This window comes from Curcuma longa, unplaced genomic scaffold (genome assembly GCF_044706935.1).
Source record: "Curcuma longa cultivar G26 ecotype Majalengka, Jawa Barat unplaced genomic scaffold, ITB_CL_G26_1.1 utg3290_np1212_1714210_RagTag, whole genome shotgun sequence".
Lineage (NCBI taxonomy): Eukaryota > Viridiplantae > Streptophyta > Magnoliopsida > Zingiberales > Zingiberaceae > Curcuma > Curcuma longa.
Genome location: NW_027435602.1, coordinates 1,037,885 through 1,056,953, shown reverse-complemented (window position 1 = coordinate 1,056,953; position 19,069 = coordinate 1,037,885). Strand labels below are relative to the sequence as shown.

At 36.9% G+C, this 19,069-nt stretch overlaps 3 protein-coding genes across 4 annotated transcripts; 2 read left to right on the top strand and 1 right to left on the bottom strand.

Moving 5' to 3' along the window:
• Positions 1 to 513: 513 nt before the first annotated feature.
• On the top strand, positions 514 to 2,288 carry LOC141820345 (cytochrome P450 734A6-like). Its single transcript, XM_074707640.1, has 4 exons — positions 514 to 739; positions 813 to 1,036; positions 1,135 to 1,370; positions 1,457 to 2,288. Exons 1-4 carry the CDS (start codon positions 514 to 516, stop codon positions 2,286 to 2,288), a joined length of 1,518 nt encoding a protein of 505 aa, XP_074563741.1.
• Positions 2,289 to 8,227: 5,939 nt separating this feature from the next.
• Positions 8,228 to 9,385, bottom strand: LOC141820348 (glyoxylase I 4-like). Its single transcript, XM_074707643.1, has 3 exons — positions 9,028 to 9,385; positions 8,842 to 8,947; positions 8,228 to 8,762 (listed from the first exon to the last, which is right to left on the bottom strand). The coding sequence occupies exons 1-3, from the start codon at positions 9,195 to 9,197 to the stop codon at positions 8,517 to 8,519; spliced, it is 522 nt and encodes a 173-aa protein (XP_074563744.1). The 5' UTR covers positions 9,198 to 9,385; the 3' UTR covers positions 8,228 to 8,516.
• A 7,353-nt stretch (positions 9,386 to 16,738) lies between these two features.
• LOC141820346 (F-box/kelch-repeat protein At1g55270-like) lies at positions 16,739 to 18,695 on the top strand. Of its 2 annotated transcripts, none has more exons than XM_074707642.1 (2): positions 16,739 to 17,153; positions 17,263 to 18,695. In XM_074707642.1, the coding sequence occupies exons 1-2, from the start codon at positions 17,106 to 17,108 to the stop codon at positions 18,535 to 18,537; spliced, it is 1,323 nt and encodes a 440-aa protein (XP_074563743.1). In that variant the 5' UTR covers positions 16,739 to 17,105; the 3' UTR covers positions 18,538 to 18,695. The 2 variants fall into 2 exon arrangements, with proteins under 2 accessions (XP_074563743.1, XP_074563742.1); XM_074707641.1 differs by having other exon boundaries at positions 16,739 to 17,156.
• The last annotated feature ends 374 nt before the right edge of the window (positions 18,696 to 19,069 follow it).

Here is a 19,069-nt window from a genome sequence, read left to right as displayed (position 1 = left end):
GAAAAGAAACTTCAAAGCCCAAGGGGATATATATATGCTTAAACATTATCAAATTGAAAATAATAATAATAATACTTTAAAAATTATTTTCTATGCAAATAAAATAAAGCATTTGCTATACGTTAGACTTGACTATGACTACGAGCACGGTGATGTCTGAAACAACCCCGATTTGAAATCATTTTTTTTATTTTTTATTTTTTCATAGTTATTTTATTTTTTAAAAAATAATCTTCAATCATCTATTTTGCACAGTGACGACTGATGAGGTGACTGTATGTACGGACGTCGTGGAGATGTAATTGAGCTAAGACAAAGTCATTTTAGTCATTTCCCGACAACAAATTGTCTGCTTCTCTCGTTGACCCGTTGTTTATCGACGGCGCCGTTTCCCTGCGCCGCCTATATTATATAATCCCTATCCCTGTCTCTCCAAATGTCGTCGCCAAGAAGGGCATGGGGCTGCAGTGGCAATGGTGCTTGTCGCAGGGCGTCATCGTGGTCTGCGCTGCCATGGCATTGAAGCTTCTCGACGCCTTGTGGTGGAGGCCCAGGCGGGTGGAGCGGCGCTTTGCCCAGCAGGGCATTCGCGGCCCCCCTTACTGCTTCTTCATCGGCTGCATCAGAGAGATGACTGCCCTCATGCCGAACTCCTCCTCCAAGCTCACCATGCCTCTCGATAACCACAACATCCTCCCCAGAGTCCTCCCCTTCTACCACCACTGGAAGAACATCTACGGTACGTACTCTGCTGTCTATTCCTCTTCTCGGTGTCCCCCCTTTCTCTTTAGCTTTTGGTGTCTCTGTTTCAGGCTCCCCCTTCCTGCTGTGGTTTGGGGCGACGCCGCGGCTGGCCGTCACCGACCCGGAGCTCATCCGGGAGATACTCCTGGCACGGTCCGGTGTCTTCGAGCGCTACGAGCCACACCCGGTGGCCCGGCAGCTGGAGGGAGACGGGCTGGTGAATCTCCGGGACAAGAAGTGGGCGCACCACCGCAAGGTCCTCACCCCGACCTTCCACATGGACAACCTCAAAGTAGGCCCTGTTTCACTTCCTCCTCCGTTGGCATTTCCAGCGTCGTCCTTTTCCCTTTTAGTTAATTCTGGAATTGGTTGGGCTCGCTCCTCCTCCAGCTGCTGATGCCTTTCGTAGGCAAGAGCGTGCTCGGGATGGTAGAGGGGCTGCTTATCTCCGGCGAAGAAGTGGAAATCAACGTCTCCGAGTGGTTCCAGAGTGTGGCAGAGGATGTCGTCACCCAAACCACCTTCGGGAGAAGCTACGACGAGGGAAAGGCTGTGTTCCAGCTGCAGAGTCGACAGATGACGCTCGCAGCAGAAGCTTTTCGCAACGTCTTCATTCCTGGCTTCCGGTATCGCGTCGTTGTCTGACTTACTGGAGCTATCGTACTCGAAATCTGTTCCGATAATTTAATTCTATTAAAATGGTCAAAATCAGATTTTTGCCCACGAAAACGAATACGAATTCGTGGAAATTGGAGAAGGAAATCAGGAGACACTTAGTCGAGTTGATCGGCCGGCGGAGAAAACGGCCGGAGGAGGAGAAGGGATCAACCAAGTCCCATGGCAATGCGAAGGATCTGCTTGGTCTGATGATAGATGCAGGCGGATCGAAACAGAGCAGTACTGCGTCGTCGTCGATGACCGTTGGCGACATTGTGGAGGAGTGCAAGACGTTCTTCTTCGCCGGGAAGCAGACCACTTCCAATCTGTTGACCTGGACGACGGTGCTTCTGGCAATGCACCCGGAGTGGCAGGAGCGCGCGCGGGAGGAGGTCCTCCGGGTCTGCGGCGGCCGCGACGTGCCTTCCTGGGAGCACCTCCCCAAGTTGAAGACGCTGGGAATGATAATTCACGAGACGCTGCGGCTTTACCCGCCGGCTGTGGCGACGATCCGGGAGGCTAAGAGGGACGTGGCGCTGGGCGGATACTGGATCCCATCGGGGACCGAGATACTGATTCCCATCATGGGCCTGCACCACGACCCCGAGCTGTGGGGGGCCAACGTGGCGGCGTTCTCCCCCGAGCGGTTCGCAGACGGCGCAGCGTGCGCCGCCCGGCACCCGACCGCGTTCCTCCCCTTCGGCCTCGGCCCCCGCATGTGCATAGGCCAGAACCTGGCCATCCTCGAGGCCAAGCTCACCATGGCCGTCCTCCTCCAGCGCTTCGCCTTCCGCCTCTCGCCCTCCTACGTCCACGCCCCCACCGTGCTCATGCTCCTCTACCCCCAGCACGGCGCCCCGGTCATCTTCCGCCCTCTCACCTCCTGACACAAGCAAGTGCAAATATCAAAATTTCTTTTCCATTTTTCAACATTCTCATCAAATTCTCGCATTCAAATAAATTAAATCTGTATCAGATTCTAGCATCGATCCGAATTCCAGTAAATCCAACTGGAAGAAGCACGTAGAATGTTGGTTGTTGCTTACTGGTCTGGGCATTTCTTCTTGTAATTAAAACTGAAGGTGGATCAATGATCAGAGCTGTCTGGAGGTGCGATTTGTGTTTGTATTTTATTTGATGACGAAGACGAAGACGAAGACGAAGACATTGCATGTGGGTTTGCGCACTGTCTCCTTCATGCCATGCCGTGCCACGGAGCAGCGAGAGAACAGAGAGACAGGTGAAGGTGAGCAGCTCAGAGAGAATTAAGCGTTTAGCAATCAATCCCTTAATTGGTCCCCATCGGAGCATCTGAAACTGGAAGAGGATGGATTCAATGTTAATTCCTTATATGGGAAGCATGCCCAAGCTTACATTTACATACAAGGTCAATTAAATAATTAAATTTTTATATATGTAATTTAGTAATTAATATTCATTGAATTGATTAGAAATGATGATTTGTTCGTGAATAATATTCTAACTATATTCATACAAAACTTAATTTTATCAAATTTATAAACAAATAAAGAAGTTTTTATAATGAAAAAAAATTGTAATATGAAGTTATATATATATATATATATATATATATATATATATATATATATATATATATATATATATATATATATATATATATATATATATATATATCATCAATTGATATCGATCGGCTAGAGGGAGGTAAATAGCGAGTGTTGAATTTCTCTAACAAATTTAAAAACTCAATAAAAATAAGTGTGTATTATATATAGTGCCAATAATAAAATAGAAAAAAATAAATAAAAGAATATACAACGCTAACATGATGGTTTTATGTGGTTTGTAACTCTAAATTTTGATGTTCATGATTTATTGCTTTGGTGTGATAATCCAAAACTAAAGTAATAAATTGTTCTTCGATATGAGGCAATATAATGGAACAAGCCCTTACAATTTATCATTAAGAGGGCACGAGAACAAATTCTTTAACAAATGAGATTTTCAACTATTCTTTCTACAATGATACGTACATTAAATAGATCTAAAGAGATACAAATCTCACAACTTACCGTGCAGGATAAAAATTAACCTTAAGTAAGAATAGAGTTATCCAAGGAGTTTTCAATCTAAGGATGTAACCTTGAAAGCTTTCTAAAGTCTCTTGATGACGCTTTCGCACTTCAACAAAGATGGGGTAATTATGCTTGCGATGTTTTCATGCTTGTTCTTATGCAAAATAATCACCACAATTGACATTTAAATGAGGTATAATGATTGTATTTTTATATTCTTTGGTTGATTAGTAAAACTCTTTTGTTGAGCAAAAACTATTTTTTTTATATTTGTTAATTAGAAGCCAATATATATTCATATCTTAGTTGATCAATAAAAGGTCTAGTCACCTTAATTATCTTAGGTTATCCTACCAAAAATATTAGATTAACCTAACTTACTTTCTATAAATTAGGGAGTTCAAAATGTTATTTTGGGTAGACTAAACACAATATTTTTGTTACCTAGATGTTTCCGATTGGTAGTAAGCTACATGAAACCTTAAAAATGTCACCGTATACTATAAGAATAAGGTTGACCCTGTTGATGCAATCATTTTCCAAGTGGTCTAGTGTGATCTTAAATTTTAATGTTTAAATAAAGAGTTTAAATTAGACATTATCTTATGATTTAATATTTATGTTTAAGAGTGCAAGGACTCGCAGGACTACACATGGAATTTTAAGAGCTCATGGCTTACATAACTAAGGTAACACACTTAGTGGTTTGGAGGTCCGAAGAGATTAGAAAAGGATGTTATGAGATATTTGAAGGACGTAGGATGAGAAGCACTAAGATGGTGCTGGTGCACCTCTAGAGCATTGATCTAGTGTAGCCAAGTGGGAAGCTTGGGCGCTCGAGGATTGTTGAGATTGAAAAAGGTTGTATGATAACTAAGGGACCATAGGATGAGGATCATCGAGACATCAAAGTCAACAACAGAGGAAAGTGGACTTTGAAGGCAAAGGTGTGAAGGGTAACATAGAGAGGAGTAAAGGATGTGGGTCATTAAGGAAGATGGTTTCGACGGTTTCCACATTACTTTATATAGACCATATATGACTCTAATACCACTTGTTCGGACCGATCAAATCAAAATATCTTCACAATGGTATGATATTGTCCATTTTGAACCTAACTTCTCATGATTTTATTTTTTGGGCTCAATCCAAATTAAAAGGCTTCGTACCAAATATTTAGGAAAAATATTTAAGATGTAAAAAGATATGTATATCCAAATATTTAGAAGCTCAAGATGCTTTATCTCTAAAATCGTATAATTATAATAAATATTTGAAGAATATCATTGTTTTGTCCGGAGAAATACATGTTAAAATATAAGTATTATAATTAATATATTCTATAAATTCAATCAGTGACAGTTATTATAAATCATTGAAGTTTACGTTGAAACTAAACATATGGAGTCACCGTTGCCAAACGTAATTATTCATATTTTCAATGACTAATGGAGTTATAAATTCATATTTATTTAAATATTTTAATACTCGTCAGCTAAATTTATTTTTATTGAATATTTTTAAAAAAAAATGGTTCTCACTTAATTTGTCAAACGTGTTTCTCGAGCATACATTGGCTATATATAAAATTAACATTTGATGAGCTAGCTTTCTTTATCACGGAGGACGTACTATAGTCTGCACTGCACGTGGTCGATGAGAAATTTTCATGAGAATTAATTGATTTTTCAGAATTAAATATCTGAGTTAAATATATATATATATATATATATATATATATATATATATATATATATATATATATATATATATATATAATATTATTGCTTTCGTTCGCTGTACTTGCCGCGACTGATCGCACTAACCTACAGGGCCAAGTCGCCTTCTGCTTGCGTGGAAAACCCAAGAACATACAACGCCTTCGCTGTCGTGGCTTGCTCACATGATCGATTAATATATTATATATATATTAACAACAAACTTTTGTCATCGGCAGCTAGCGCTAGCTAGATATGACAAATTTCAGACAATAATTAAGATTAATTATATTCTGAAGCAACGAGGCATGCCACATGGATGGATGGTTTAGAATTAGAATAATGCTCAGAAATTTCATAATTAGCTAGCCACTTAATTGATTATCTTAATTGCAATGATAATTAACAAGTTTGGATTTTCTTGTTGCATTATCCTCCTCTCTCTTTCATGTAATTATATTAACCATGCATTGCCCTATTCATTAATTATTACTATATCAGTTCGCCGGCCAGTTAATTACTTATAAAGTTAATTTTCAATTAATAATCTCAAAGGGAGCAGTAATATATTATTAATTAATGGATATGAGCTGAGATTAGACACCACATAATTATATTGAGCTTTGCGGCTAATAAGTAAGATAGTTGAGCCATGCATGCGGAGAATTTGGTTAAGGTAGAGAAAGTTATTCCTCGACGTAACAACTACAATTTTTGAGTGACACGATCGAAGCCTTTACGATAGAAGTTAAGAAAGTTGATTAGCTCAAGAATGGAGGTCGACTATAGCCATTTTATTAGGGGAATTGAATTATCATCCTAGTTGGCCAATTAATGTGATTATGGTAGGACTTTATAACCGACCTCAATAAAAGGTTACATAAAGTCATTTCGTCAGAATAGAAAATTATGTTATTTCCTTTCCTTTAAAATTTTGATGAAAGTAAATAAAGGAATTTACGTACCTTGACAGATATGATTTTCTTTCTATTGTAAAGTAAGATCATTACCAATAATGCATATAAAGAGGTGAATCCTAGTATAAAAGATAAATCTTTGTTAATGATACATAGTACACTAAAGACAATAAGATGATATAAGAGTTTGTGTTTTAAGTGGAGGCTTAAAGTAAGGAGAGATTGTCGTGGTTGGCAAACGATTAGTAAAAGATTTGAGTTAGGAATAATATATGATAATTTTGACAAGTGTCAAATATGCAAGGGTTGGAACTTGGAACATCAACAGAAACTACAAATAGGTCGAAAGAGTCCAAATGGATTAAAGTTTGGTAAAGAAAAATATATCCAAATGATCCGAGCTAGCAAAGTTTATCTCTTTGGGCAAGTCTAAGTATTATAAGTACAAATAAAGCACTCTCCTTCATTCATAGATAGGATCAGAATTTCACTTGGCGTTTGCTTCAGCTAGTGGATTCACAAAGTGATTGGAGATCTTTAATTTCACCACGTCTGATAGAATGGTTTGGAAGTCTAGCTACCTCCAATCAGCTCCCATGGTGCCTGAAAATGTAAGCACAGCACATGCTGTACGTGTATCATCAAACACTTAAGAGAAGAGAAGAGAAGAGAGAGCCAAAAACTTAGGGTGCCATGTCGCATTCAGTGGCTCTTGTACTGATGTGATGGCATGCAATTTTGCAGAAATCAGGGTGCAAATGTACGTGTTTTAGACTATTTCAGTGTCCTCTTGCACGTTGAAGTGTTAAATTTTTATTGATTAGCTAGGTACGATATAGAGAAAGAAAAGGACGAACGATGCAGGAATTTTAAATCACTTTCCTAAGTTTCTTTTGCTAAAGTAGGTTTGCTCGGCACTCTACCTTTTTTTTTTTAATTTCATTTTCAAGAGTTGTAAAAAAAACATAAATACCCAATAAATTAACCAAAACCTGTGTTCTGTTCTGTTCTGTTCTGTTCTGCTATTATTATTATCATGGGACCCCGCCCCGCGCCCTTATATGGACATGGTCGATTTTCTCACTTCTCAAGCATTTTTTTATTCTTGTTAAGTAAAAATAAAAAGAACAACCTTTTTATTAACTATTCTACCATTCTAACCATTCTAAAATCTCATAATTATTATAATATAATATTAATATCTAAAAATAATATTACTAAAGATCAAATACTCATATCATAATACATAATTATTATAATATAATATTATTAGTATGGATTGAAGTTTAAATAAAATGATAAAATAAAATAAAATATTATTTTGATAATAAATATAAAAAATATTTTTTATAATTACAATAAAAAATATATCCTCTTTCTATTTTTTTCCTCAATCTATTCCACCAACCATAATAAATCTATTTCTTCTCCACCTTTCTTTTGCTCCACCAACAATAAATACATCTAATAATTTTGATTAAAATGGTTACATAATCATCTAATAGTTTTCAATTTTAAGGAGAAAGATCTCATGTAGGAGATTTTTGTTAGTCTTGAGTAAAATAATTTCATATAACAATTTTAGTTACGTGATTATTTTTTAGTCTTTTGATAATTTTTAAAAGTACAAGTAACCTGTATTACTTGTCTTGTGCCTCCATCTTAGTATTATTTTATTTATTTTTTTTGTAAAATTTTTTAAATTTATGTTAGAGGAAATAAAAATTGGAAAAAAAATTAAATACGATGTGCAATATAACAAAACTCATATTTGATAATTTAAATATTTAAGTCTTAAAATTCAACTAATTCTGAAATATGAGTACTGATTCAATCTCATTAAAATTTCCCAATAACCATTTAAATCCGGAAGAAGGACTAATTCTGAAAAAAAAACAAATTGGCATCGTCTGTTCAAATTTTAAATAGGACGAATATTTAACTTCTAACTAAAAAAATCGTCTACATTCCAGAAATTTTAGATGGTTTGGAGGAAATTCTTGCAACCTACGATCGCATCTGGTAGATTTTTTATTTACAGAGAAGCGAAAGAGCGTCTACAAACAACGTTTTCACCAGAGCCGACGCATGACTTGTACCAAACCGAGGAAGAAGATGAAGATGAAGATGAAGATGAAGGTGAAGAAGAAAATTGCATGTAAAACACGTCCACTGATTGATGAAACATAATACGACGAGGAGTGACAACTGGCCTCCACAAACAACCGATTGTTTCAGGCTAATCGCCGTCCTCACCTACACCTTGGCCGCTACGCACAACACTCCAAACAGAAATAAAACCAAAAGAGAAAAAAGCGAAGACAGATTCAGATTTAACGATGCGCTGCTGAGCCTGATCTGATTATTACCGTGGTCGTACTGCAGAGCAGATAGAGATAGAGAGCCTCCCCAGTAGCAAGATGCTACACCGCTTCTTGATGTGGGTGCTGCTGGGAAATGAGGGAGGCGACTCGCTTGCAGGCCATGATGGGTTCGCCGGAGAGGGCGACCACCGGCAGGTTGTCGCAGTTGCAGACCTCGATCATGAAGCCGTCGGGGTCGTGGAAGAAGAGCTGGTCCACGTAGATCCCTCCCTCCTCCACGCGGCTCTGGATGTACGGTATCTCCAGCTCCTTCAGCTTCTTCTCCACCAACGCCAAGCTCTCGCACTGCGCCATTCAATTCATTAATTGATCCCTAATCAATTCACAATGCCACCGAGCGAAGAGAAGGACGAGGAGACGTTACCTGGAAGGAGATGTGGTTGTCCTTGGGATTGATCTCCCTCTTCTTGGGCATCTTTTCAAGGTCCTCGCTCTGAAGCAAGTGGATGCCGATTCCGTAGTTGAATAACCTGAATGCGTGCGTGAAGAAGGTGAGAAAAAAAAAAAGACAGAGAGTGGGAGACGAGCAGTGGAGGAGTGAAAGAAATACCAGGCGCCATCGAAGGTGAAGGAGCAGGGGCGGCGGATGGGGAGGAAGCCGAGGACGTTTTGGTAGAAATCGAGCGACGCCTCCACCGATCTGCAAACGATGGAGATGTGGTTCAAGGAAGCCAGCGGCAGAGCTCCATCCCTACTGTTACTCAACATTTTGGTATGCATATGATGAACGCGAATTACCTTCTCTTGCCTCTATCGATTAACAGTATCTAATCAAGAAAACAATTAAAAAAAGACAGCAGAGAAGGAATAAGAAGAAGAAGAAGAAGAAGAAACACTTCTCTTTCAGTTAGGAAAAGAATGAATCGGAGGAGAGAAGTTGAAGATGGAGCGGAAACAGAGGAGGAGATTGAAGCAGGCGTTAATGGAAGATGAGAAGGGACATAAATAGAGGCGAGGTGAGTCGGTGATGTGACGTGTCGCGCACGTGACTAGAATGCGTGTCGAGTCGATTATTTGAAAATTCATGTTGATAAATACCGCGTGGTGATGAGTCACCGCCATTGATTGCTGAGCTGGTAGCCATATCTGCGGCTGGAAAATATTCTTTTTTTGGATGAAATTTTTTCCAATTTAGCAAAAATCTGTAAAATTAAAAGTGGCATCTTTTTTTTAATCTAAAACGTGAAAAAAAAGAACACCATAAATATTTTGAAATATAAAATTTTTCAATTTAGCAAACATTTGTAAAATTAAAAGTGGCATTTTTTTAATCTAAAACGTGGAAAAAAAGAACGCCCTACTTCAAATATTATATTATATAAATATTTTGAAATATAAAATTTTTCCAATTTAGCAAAAAATTGTAAAATTAAAAGTGGCATCTTTTTTTTAATCTAAAACGTGAAAAAAAAGAGCACCCTACTTCAAATATTCTATTATATAAAAAAAAATTCCAATTTAGCAAAAATTTGTAAAATTAAAAGTGGCATCTTTTTTTAATCTAAAACGTGGGGAAAAAAAGAACACCCTACTTCAAATATTCTATTATATAAATATTTTCAAATATAATAAAAATATAATACTTTAAGTCGAAATGTTGAGCATGTAATTTTTTTGTTATGATTTAGACATCTAAATTTCAGATATTAATCGACAGATGATCTTCACATTCCGTATGCTTGGATTATTCTTGTTAATACTAATGCTCGTCTCGTGACCACATCAAGCAAATCAAGGATCAATTCAAATGACTTGTTAAAGGTTCACAATCAATTTCAAATTACATGTAATTTATTAAATATCGTTCTGATAAACTTACTGCCCTTTGTAAATTAAACCAATGGATCATGAGAAAAATCGAGTTAGTTGTGGCTTGACCAAGGCATGTCATTTAGTCATGTCTTGCACCAATTTTTTTCTTTAGCAAGCTCGAAATAGGAGTCACTTGACTTGTTTTTCTCTTGTGATAGAAATAGAATTTACCTCTCCCTACACACACAAAATAATAATAATAATAAATGATACACTTTGTTTTCCTTTTATGCATTTTGATTTTGAAATATTCTTTTTTGATCATCCATTTTAACGAGTAGAGAATATCTGAGTTCGTTGTATAAAGAGAATAATATTTATGTTTTCATTGAAATCATATAGCACAAAGACCATAATGATAATGATGCTACGGAACCTATAACAAAATCAACATTCGAAGATGAATACTCTAACTTCTCTAAGGTAATTAGCATACCCTTACTAATATAAAAATTTAACTTATATTTAATAAATTGAAAAATAAAATGAACAAGTATTGTAATCAATCTTTCTTACAATATGACTAAAATAAAGTGGATATGAAAGGTGTTCTACAATGAGAAAATTTAAATTAAAAAATATAATGAAAAATAAAATAGATGAGGCAAAGAAGGGAAAATCTAACATAGAGGAAACAATTATCACATAGAGAAGTAAAATTGAAAATTATATTAATTTAAAGAGGTTTAAAATACAATACTTTGTTCTTGTTTTATAGACTAAATTAACTTTACGATAAATTAAAAAATAAATATTTTAAATAAATAAATAGACTAATCTAGCATAGATTATTACTATTTCCTATCTAATATTAAAATAAAAAATATTAATGATCAAATAATAAAAATTAAATCGCTAATTTATTATAAATGCTCCTATCTTGAATATTTTTAATTTATTTTTATTTCTTTCCTTTTATCGAGGATAAATCAATCTAAAATTTACCTTCAATTTATTTTTTAAAATTTTTTCTGTGATATTTAATTTATTTCTTTATTTGTATCATTCTTTTCCTTGTTTGCATTAACACTAATATATGAAAAATTTTAAATCATTTTATGATTTTAAAAGCATGATATAATACTCTAATAGCTAGTATCTATCTATTAAAACTTAAAATTTGAAAAATAGAATAACTATGCAAGAGTTTTGTTTTACTGAAATTATTATCTGATCATTTGAATTATTTGATCAGTTTAAAAGTATATGTGCACTTTAACGACCTTTTAATCTATATCTTTTTATTCAAATTCAAAATTTTAGTTAAAGTATATGTGAATTTGAAAGTATATATGTGCACTTTTAGTTAAAGTAAATGCATGATTATTTTTTTGGTCGTTTAATTGATTATTTTGAAAGTATGAGTAAACTCTAATATCCTCATAGAATTCATCTATTTATTTGAATTTAAAATTTTAGTTTGAAAATGATCATATAATTTAATATAAGTGCCTAGTTAATAAGTAATTAAATATGTGTTACTTTGTTAAATAATGAGGGAGATGACAAGGGTTAGGTCGACACCAAGAAATGCATGCAACTTCAACCACTAACATGATTGTAGTGAGGGTGGTCCCCAGGGTGTCGAGTTAGTACCCGAATGATAGAGTTGCATAAATGATTGTAGTGAGGGTGAGTTGGTTTCCTAGTAAAGTACGAACCAACTTATTATATATAAAAGTATACATGACTAATAACTCAATTAATACTTTGAAATTTAATTTTGTTAACCTAAGCCACACACAATTGTTATGTTAATGTACTTTGTCAAGCATCTAATGGTCCATAGCACGAGCTACAAGTTTATCTTCATGGAGTTTCGAAATTAACATTCATGGAGTCCATGACAACCTTCACGAAGGAGACAATTGGATTAAGCCTACATATTAGGTGTGATTATATTACCTCCCCAATAACTTCCTACTTTTATTTTGTGACAATAGTTTTTTCTCATCATGGCACTTGGCTTGTGCACTTCCAGGCTTATGCATGCTTTCAACGACAAAATGAAGAGATATCTTTGTCATTGTGGGCATGTCTGTGATGAATGAATAGAGCTGCAGTATACAAGCTCATCTGACAATGCACTAGCTAGCTTCAACTACACATGCAGACGACTGACTGTCTTCCACCACGAGACGACCTTCAGTACTACTCCCTAATCCAACCTTCAGATAATTAAACACAACTCCACAATTATATTAATGCCACAGAGCAAGCATAGATTATGATTAACTTTTAGTAACTAATGAAATTAAAAAAGTGTCTTATATATATAACCCTTGTCATATATATATATATATAGATGCTTAATTAACTAATGGAATTAAAGGTAGTGCAGTTAGCCAAGTCCAGATAGACTTCCAATTAATTAATATGCTTTTTGTCTCTGCCCTGTGCCCAACTCAGCACTGAACTCAGTGATGGAGTCTGGCTGGCCATTTTATAATTGTAATTATGGAGAAGTTGACATTGGCTTGCAGTATGCTTAGGACAGCACCATGCAAATTAATTAAACAGCTCGAAGCATCGATCTCTACTTTAATAATTAAGCATTAACTAATTAATGGACCTGCATGATGCATGGTCTCGTCACCAAAGAGAAACATGAAGGAGACAAGGAATGGCTTGGTGCCTTTAATTTGCTTCGTTTTAATAAGTAATTAAGAAGCAGTGAGAAAGGTATAGTAAAGGCAGATATATAAATAATTAGGCATTGACCTAATTAATGCATATCTTAATTTGGCATTGTGCATGTGTGCAGTGCTTAATTGGATTAATCGGGGCGAAGTTAATTAATTTGGAGAGCCATGTTTAGATACTAATTAATGCGCGCATGTGGTGTAGGTATATATATGATCATGTACTGTTTTATATATAATTGTTTGCTAGCTAAAACACTACCTAATCTCAATGATTATTTAAATAATAATAATTTTACATATAGTACTCACAAGAGTCCCAAGGGCCATCCTACAGAGGGGAATTATACTAAGTCAACTAATTTTACATGTTTAGTGATATTTAAATCAGTGTCATTATCATAATTTTTAAATTAATGTCATGTTATGTAGAGTTAAATTAGTGTCATGTTTGTGATATATGCCAACAAAAGTATTGCCACAAGTGAAGCTTGTCTTCGACGAGCTATGCTTATTGCTTAGCAAGCATAAGAAAAAGAAATAGAGAGCCATTTTCTTGGGCTTCCGGAAGAAACAAATCATTCAGGTAAATTAAAGGCTTCAGCCCAATCTCAAAGCTGATGTTAATTGCCGAAGAATCTCTCGGAGGCAGTGAAAGATGCACGTTCACACTGTTATATATATACTACTGCCGCTTTCAGATCTCTAAGTATACAGTATCGTAAACGAATCAATTAAATGTCCATGCTTAAGTCTGATGTTCGACTTAGTATAAACTAATTATTGCAATTTATTCAATATGTACAAAGTCGAACAATATACGAGTCCAACTAATTAATATTCATAAATAGAAATTATGAAATATTGATGAACAATATTCAAGTTTATGAACTATGTTCAATAATAAACTCTAATCAACATGACAAATAAATAAAAAAATCTTTTAAGATGAATAAACAAGCTTATATTATCATGTCAATCAAATAAGTTTAAAATTAATCTTCAACCAAACTCAAGCATGTAAAAAACAAACAAATCATGCTTGAACAACCATTTGAATGACTTAGTTTATTTTAGGTTAATTCGATTTGATTTAATTCGATTATCTTGTAAAATAAATTTGAATATCATAAAACTAGACTCGTTTACAGTCTTATTTTCAAATTCTGAACTTGAGCTTCCACCTCACCAATAGAGTCCCGAACCCAACACCATGCATAAATAATTCAAGTCCAAGAGGGAGAAGATTTCTGTACTTGCATTCTGAACAGTTACCACCATGCACAATATCATGTCAGTCTTTTTGAAGTTCTTAATTTTCTCATTATAAATATTGACTGTTCAATCGAAAGTAACTGGTTAAAGATATGGAACGAGAAGGATGGGAACTGGTTAAAAATGATTTCTCAGAAATATCTATGCTCTTCACTAAAAAATCTGAAGCCTTGTAATTAATTCGTAGTTTTTATCTTAAAAATGAGAACATAAGTAACAACGACTGAGATATATATGTTGACTTCGTTTTTCTTCGGGGAAGAAGACAATCACAATCAAAAAGAAAAAATAATATAATAATAGAGTTTGACTTTGACTTTCACCCTGTATGAGTTATTATAATTTATGGCAGTGGCCAAACTTCCTCTCAGGACAACAAAACAGAAAGCTACGTAATCCTAAAAATGAGTTCTTTTTTCCTTCGGGGATGAAGAAAGTCAAAATAAAAATAATAATAATAATAATAATAATAGAGTTTGACTTTGACTTGTATGAGTTATTAAAATTTATGAAAGCTACTTTCTTATCCCTACTGTGTTTTCGAAGACCTTTCTTCCTGCACTAGAAGGTTGTTGAAAACTTAGATTGACCATGCAAACGGTCTTTCATTTTATTCTTTTTGATAAAAACAATTACATATAAGTTATGAATTTTAAGAAATATTAAAAATGTGGATTATATGGGAACCCTTATTGATTAGAATCAATTGTGAATTTTCCAATATTGGTATGTTAGATGGTGAAGGTAATGTTAAGTTGTGTGATTGTAGTAGGGCTTCAAATACTTTAACTATAGTAGTGGAAGATACAAAGAAGTTATTTGAGCCATCGAAGCTATGGTGTAATGGTAAAAGGTGAAATAGACTTTTGAAATTTGGAAATTTTAAATTTTACTTAAGACATATTATACGTGTGAAATTTGAAAATTTATGATGTATATATATATATATATATATTTTGCTTTAGATTACTATAAGCATCAATATTTTTAACTCATTTAAGAAAGTAAAAAATACACTTGTTCTGAGAGATTGAAGACATTCTTATGAAGGCAGAAGAAGGTTAATAATAATAATAAAAAAAGTCAAGCCTTGTCTAAGTTCTAAATAGATTCTAAAGAGTAGAGCTAATATTGCACCAAGAGAAAATAATCAGTCTTGGAAAACCCTAGAGTGCGTAGTCAATTGGATGGATGATGAAAGATCATATATGAATTTTTTGAACATGACATATACGTGTTAAAAATTATGGATGAATAAACATAAACAACTACCATAAGAATAATTTCTTCCAATGACAAAGAAAAAAATTCATATTAGTTAATAGAGTCAACCACTATGGATAGTAGCAATTTGATAGTTGTAATTTTAATATTTTTTTTGTTAATTCATGTATCTAGACCTTGGTTCCAATTAGTCCAAGAGGTGGACAACCCGACCACCAAATAAATTCAAAAAACATAAGTAGGTCCTGGCATAGCACCCCAATGTCACCAATTATTCGAACTCTGTAGACGTTTGAAAATACCCAATGTGAGATTTGAAACATCATTACATGAGAATCATCCTTGTTTCTTACCACCGCAGCATACGATGATAATTATAATTTTAAAAACTAACTAAAAGAATCATTGAAATTAATACTTGGCTATTAATGAAATCCTTTCGTCACAAGTCAAGTTTTGTGGCATTCAAAAGAACCATCACATCAATACTTGAGGTAGAAGATTCATTTTGAGCCATAACATTCATGGAGGTAATATATATGAGGAACTAAAGGTTGTGTTCCTTAATTTATAGATGAGAGTATCGAATTCTATCACCATTGTTGCATTCAGTTTGAATTCTTAATTGCTTGTGTAAAGTAAATTAATTTAGGGCTTGCAAGCGAGGAAATCCACTGATAACTAGAGGGCATGCATCATGCATTAATCAATTAATGTCACTAAAGAGAAGAGAAGAGAAGAGTGCATGTAGGAGAATCATCATTAGAGTTGTTTATCGATGGCCACCAGAGGGCAAGTCGACAAGGTTAATTGTGAGGATTATGAAGCTGCAACAATTGGTGAACAAGGGAAAAATGATTTAGTCAAATTAAGAATTAGATGATGTGCAGGAGGAATCAACAGTAGATGCTTCAGAGGTCATCGAAGATGGAAAAACTTAGAATTTCATCCCTTCTTGCAGCGGTAGTTTAAGGGCCTAAACTTGCAAGAACAATAAATTTAAGTCTAGTTCAAACAATAGATGATTTATGGCAACTTGATTGTTGGTCATGTTCAAACAATAGAAATTACAAATTTTGCTGATTTAAAACTCAATAAAAACTATGAGGCTTCTCCAAAAAATAAATAAATAAATAACAAATGAGTAGAGAACAGAGGTGGCAGAAGCTTGGAGATGTTAATGGTGACCCCCCCGCCTGATATCAAATTCCCCTGCTCTTTTCAATCTATTTGTCTCTTTGTACCTTTTTCTTCCCAACGATTCCCCATGGCCGCAACGGGACATCCACATACATCTCTCTCTCTCTCTCTCTCTCTCTCACCCTGCTTGGCTCATCGTCATTTATCCCTCCACCGTCCCCGCAGTGCCTGGTGGTTCAGTTCTGTGCCCATCCCCACAAGCATTCATTTCTCCCATCATCCATGCCTTCGATTAATTATTAAGCCGGTGGGAGGAGGAGGAGGAGACGGAGGAGGAGGCCTCAGCCGATAACTCCTACCTTGCCCCCAAATGACTGCACTAAACAGTTGACTGGAGTCGACCTGGTTAATAACCTGTGGCGACAAAACTTTGCTTGAGGAGCAGGGCAATTGGTCAACAAGACTTGTAAGAGCTTCTTCTTCTACATGTAGAACAGAGAGAGAGAGAGAGAGCAAAGCAGAAGGTTTTGAAACGATGAGTAGGGATGGAGAAGCTCGATTGAGAAGGAATCATCCTCCTCTGGCCGTCAGTTCTTCCCTTCCTTATCCTTCCTGCTTTCCCTCTCTTCTTCTGATGTGTTCTTGATCATTGTGCCGTAACTTTGTTTGCAAAATCATGGCTTGATTGGCAGGTCGATAGCTCAGCGTGCCTGTGTAGAGCAGACGCAGGATTCAGGACAGTAAGCGGAGCCAAAAAGTATGTGCCGACCACAAACCTCTGCGTTCAGCCAAGCATCAGAACCTCGATCCATCCTGTGAGAACTGCGGCCGCTGCCAGGCCTCCGGAGCTACGGGAAAGAAGCCGACGTCAATCGGCTCTGCTGCCCGGCCTTCCCGACGACCTCGCCGTCGCCTGCCTCGTCCGCGTCCCCCGCGCCGATCACCGGAAGCTAAGACTGGTCTGCAGGCGGTGGCAGCGCCTGCTCTCCGGCAACTACTTCTACTCCCTGCGCAGGAGCCTCGGCCTCGCCGAGGAATGGCTCTACGTCATCAAAAGAGACGGTCGAGACGGCCGGATTTCTTGGGAGGCCTTCGATCCCGTCCACCAGCTGTGGCGCCCGCTCCCTCCCATCCCCAAAGACTACTCCCAGGCCGTGGGGTTCGGTTGCGCCGTGCTGAGTGGCTGCCATCTCTACCTCTTCGGCGGCAGAGACCCTCGGAAGGGCTCGATGAGGAGGGTGATCTACTACAATGCCAGGACCAACAAGTGGCACCGCGCGCCGGACTTGCTCCGGCGCCGACAATTCTTCGGCTCCTGCGTCATCGACAACCGCCTGTACGTCGCCGGAGGGGAGAGCGAAGGCGTCAGCCGCTCTCTCCGGTCGGCGGAGGTGTACGACCCGAGCAAGAACAGGTGGTCGTTCATCGCCGAGTTGAGCAGCCCGATGGTGCCGCTGGTCGGCGTCATCTACCAAGGGAAATGGTTCCTGAAAGGACTCGGTCCCCAGCAGCAGGTTCTCAGCGAAGTCTACGCGCCGGAAAGCGACGCCTGGGAGAGCGTGTTCGACGGCATGGTGAGTGGGTGGAGGAACCCCTCTGTTTGCATCGACGGCAAGCTCTTCGCGTTGGATTGCAAGGACGGATGCAGGCTGAGGGTGTACGAGGCGGCCACGGATTCGTGGAGGAGAGGGACGGACAGCAAGGCGCATCTGGGGAGCTCGCGAGCTGTGGAGGCGGCGGCTCTGGTTCCTCTCATGGGGAAGCTGTGCATCGTGAGGAATAACATGAGCATCACTCTGGTGGACGTGGTGCGAGATGGCGGCGGAAATGGAAGCGGGGAGGAGAGATGGGAGACGATCGCCGGCAAAGGGCAGATCAAAACGTTTGTCACCAACTTGTTATCGACCATCGCAGGCCGCAGCGGTGGCCAGACGCATATTGTTCACTGTCAAGTTCTTCGCGCTTAGTTGTTACCACTTTTGGTAAAATTTGAACAACTTTTTTTTTCTTTTTATCTTTTTGGAGCGATCATTTTGGGAGATGAACTAGCAAGCTTCATATATTTTGGATAAAATCTTCAATGTTGGATATTGAAAACCCATAAAAATTAATAGAATTCTATTTATCTTTTGTTAGGTCTAACGGATCTAAATTGAAAGAGACATTGCTTCTATTATCGATGAAAGAACTATTAACTAATTATAAAGATCTTGAAGTCATTTTATATTATGAAATAAAGACAAATCATTAATCTAGAGGCTATCAGGAACACATAGGAAAGAACGTAGAGGTAGAGGAGTATTTGTTTATAAATATAGAATAACTTAGGTTTATATAATACTTTTGGCCAAAATTATTATCTAGTCCTAAACTATTCTAATTAAATTAGAAAATAATAATAACATATAACGAGTTTAAAGAGTCTAGGGATCACAGGTAGTCATCAAGTTCTAATCGCTAAATCTAGAGTAACTTAAATCTATGTAATTATTTAAGCTA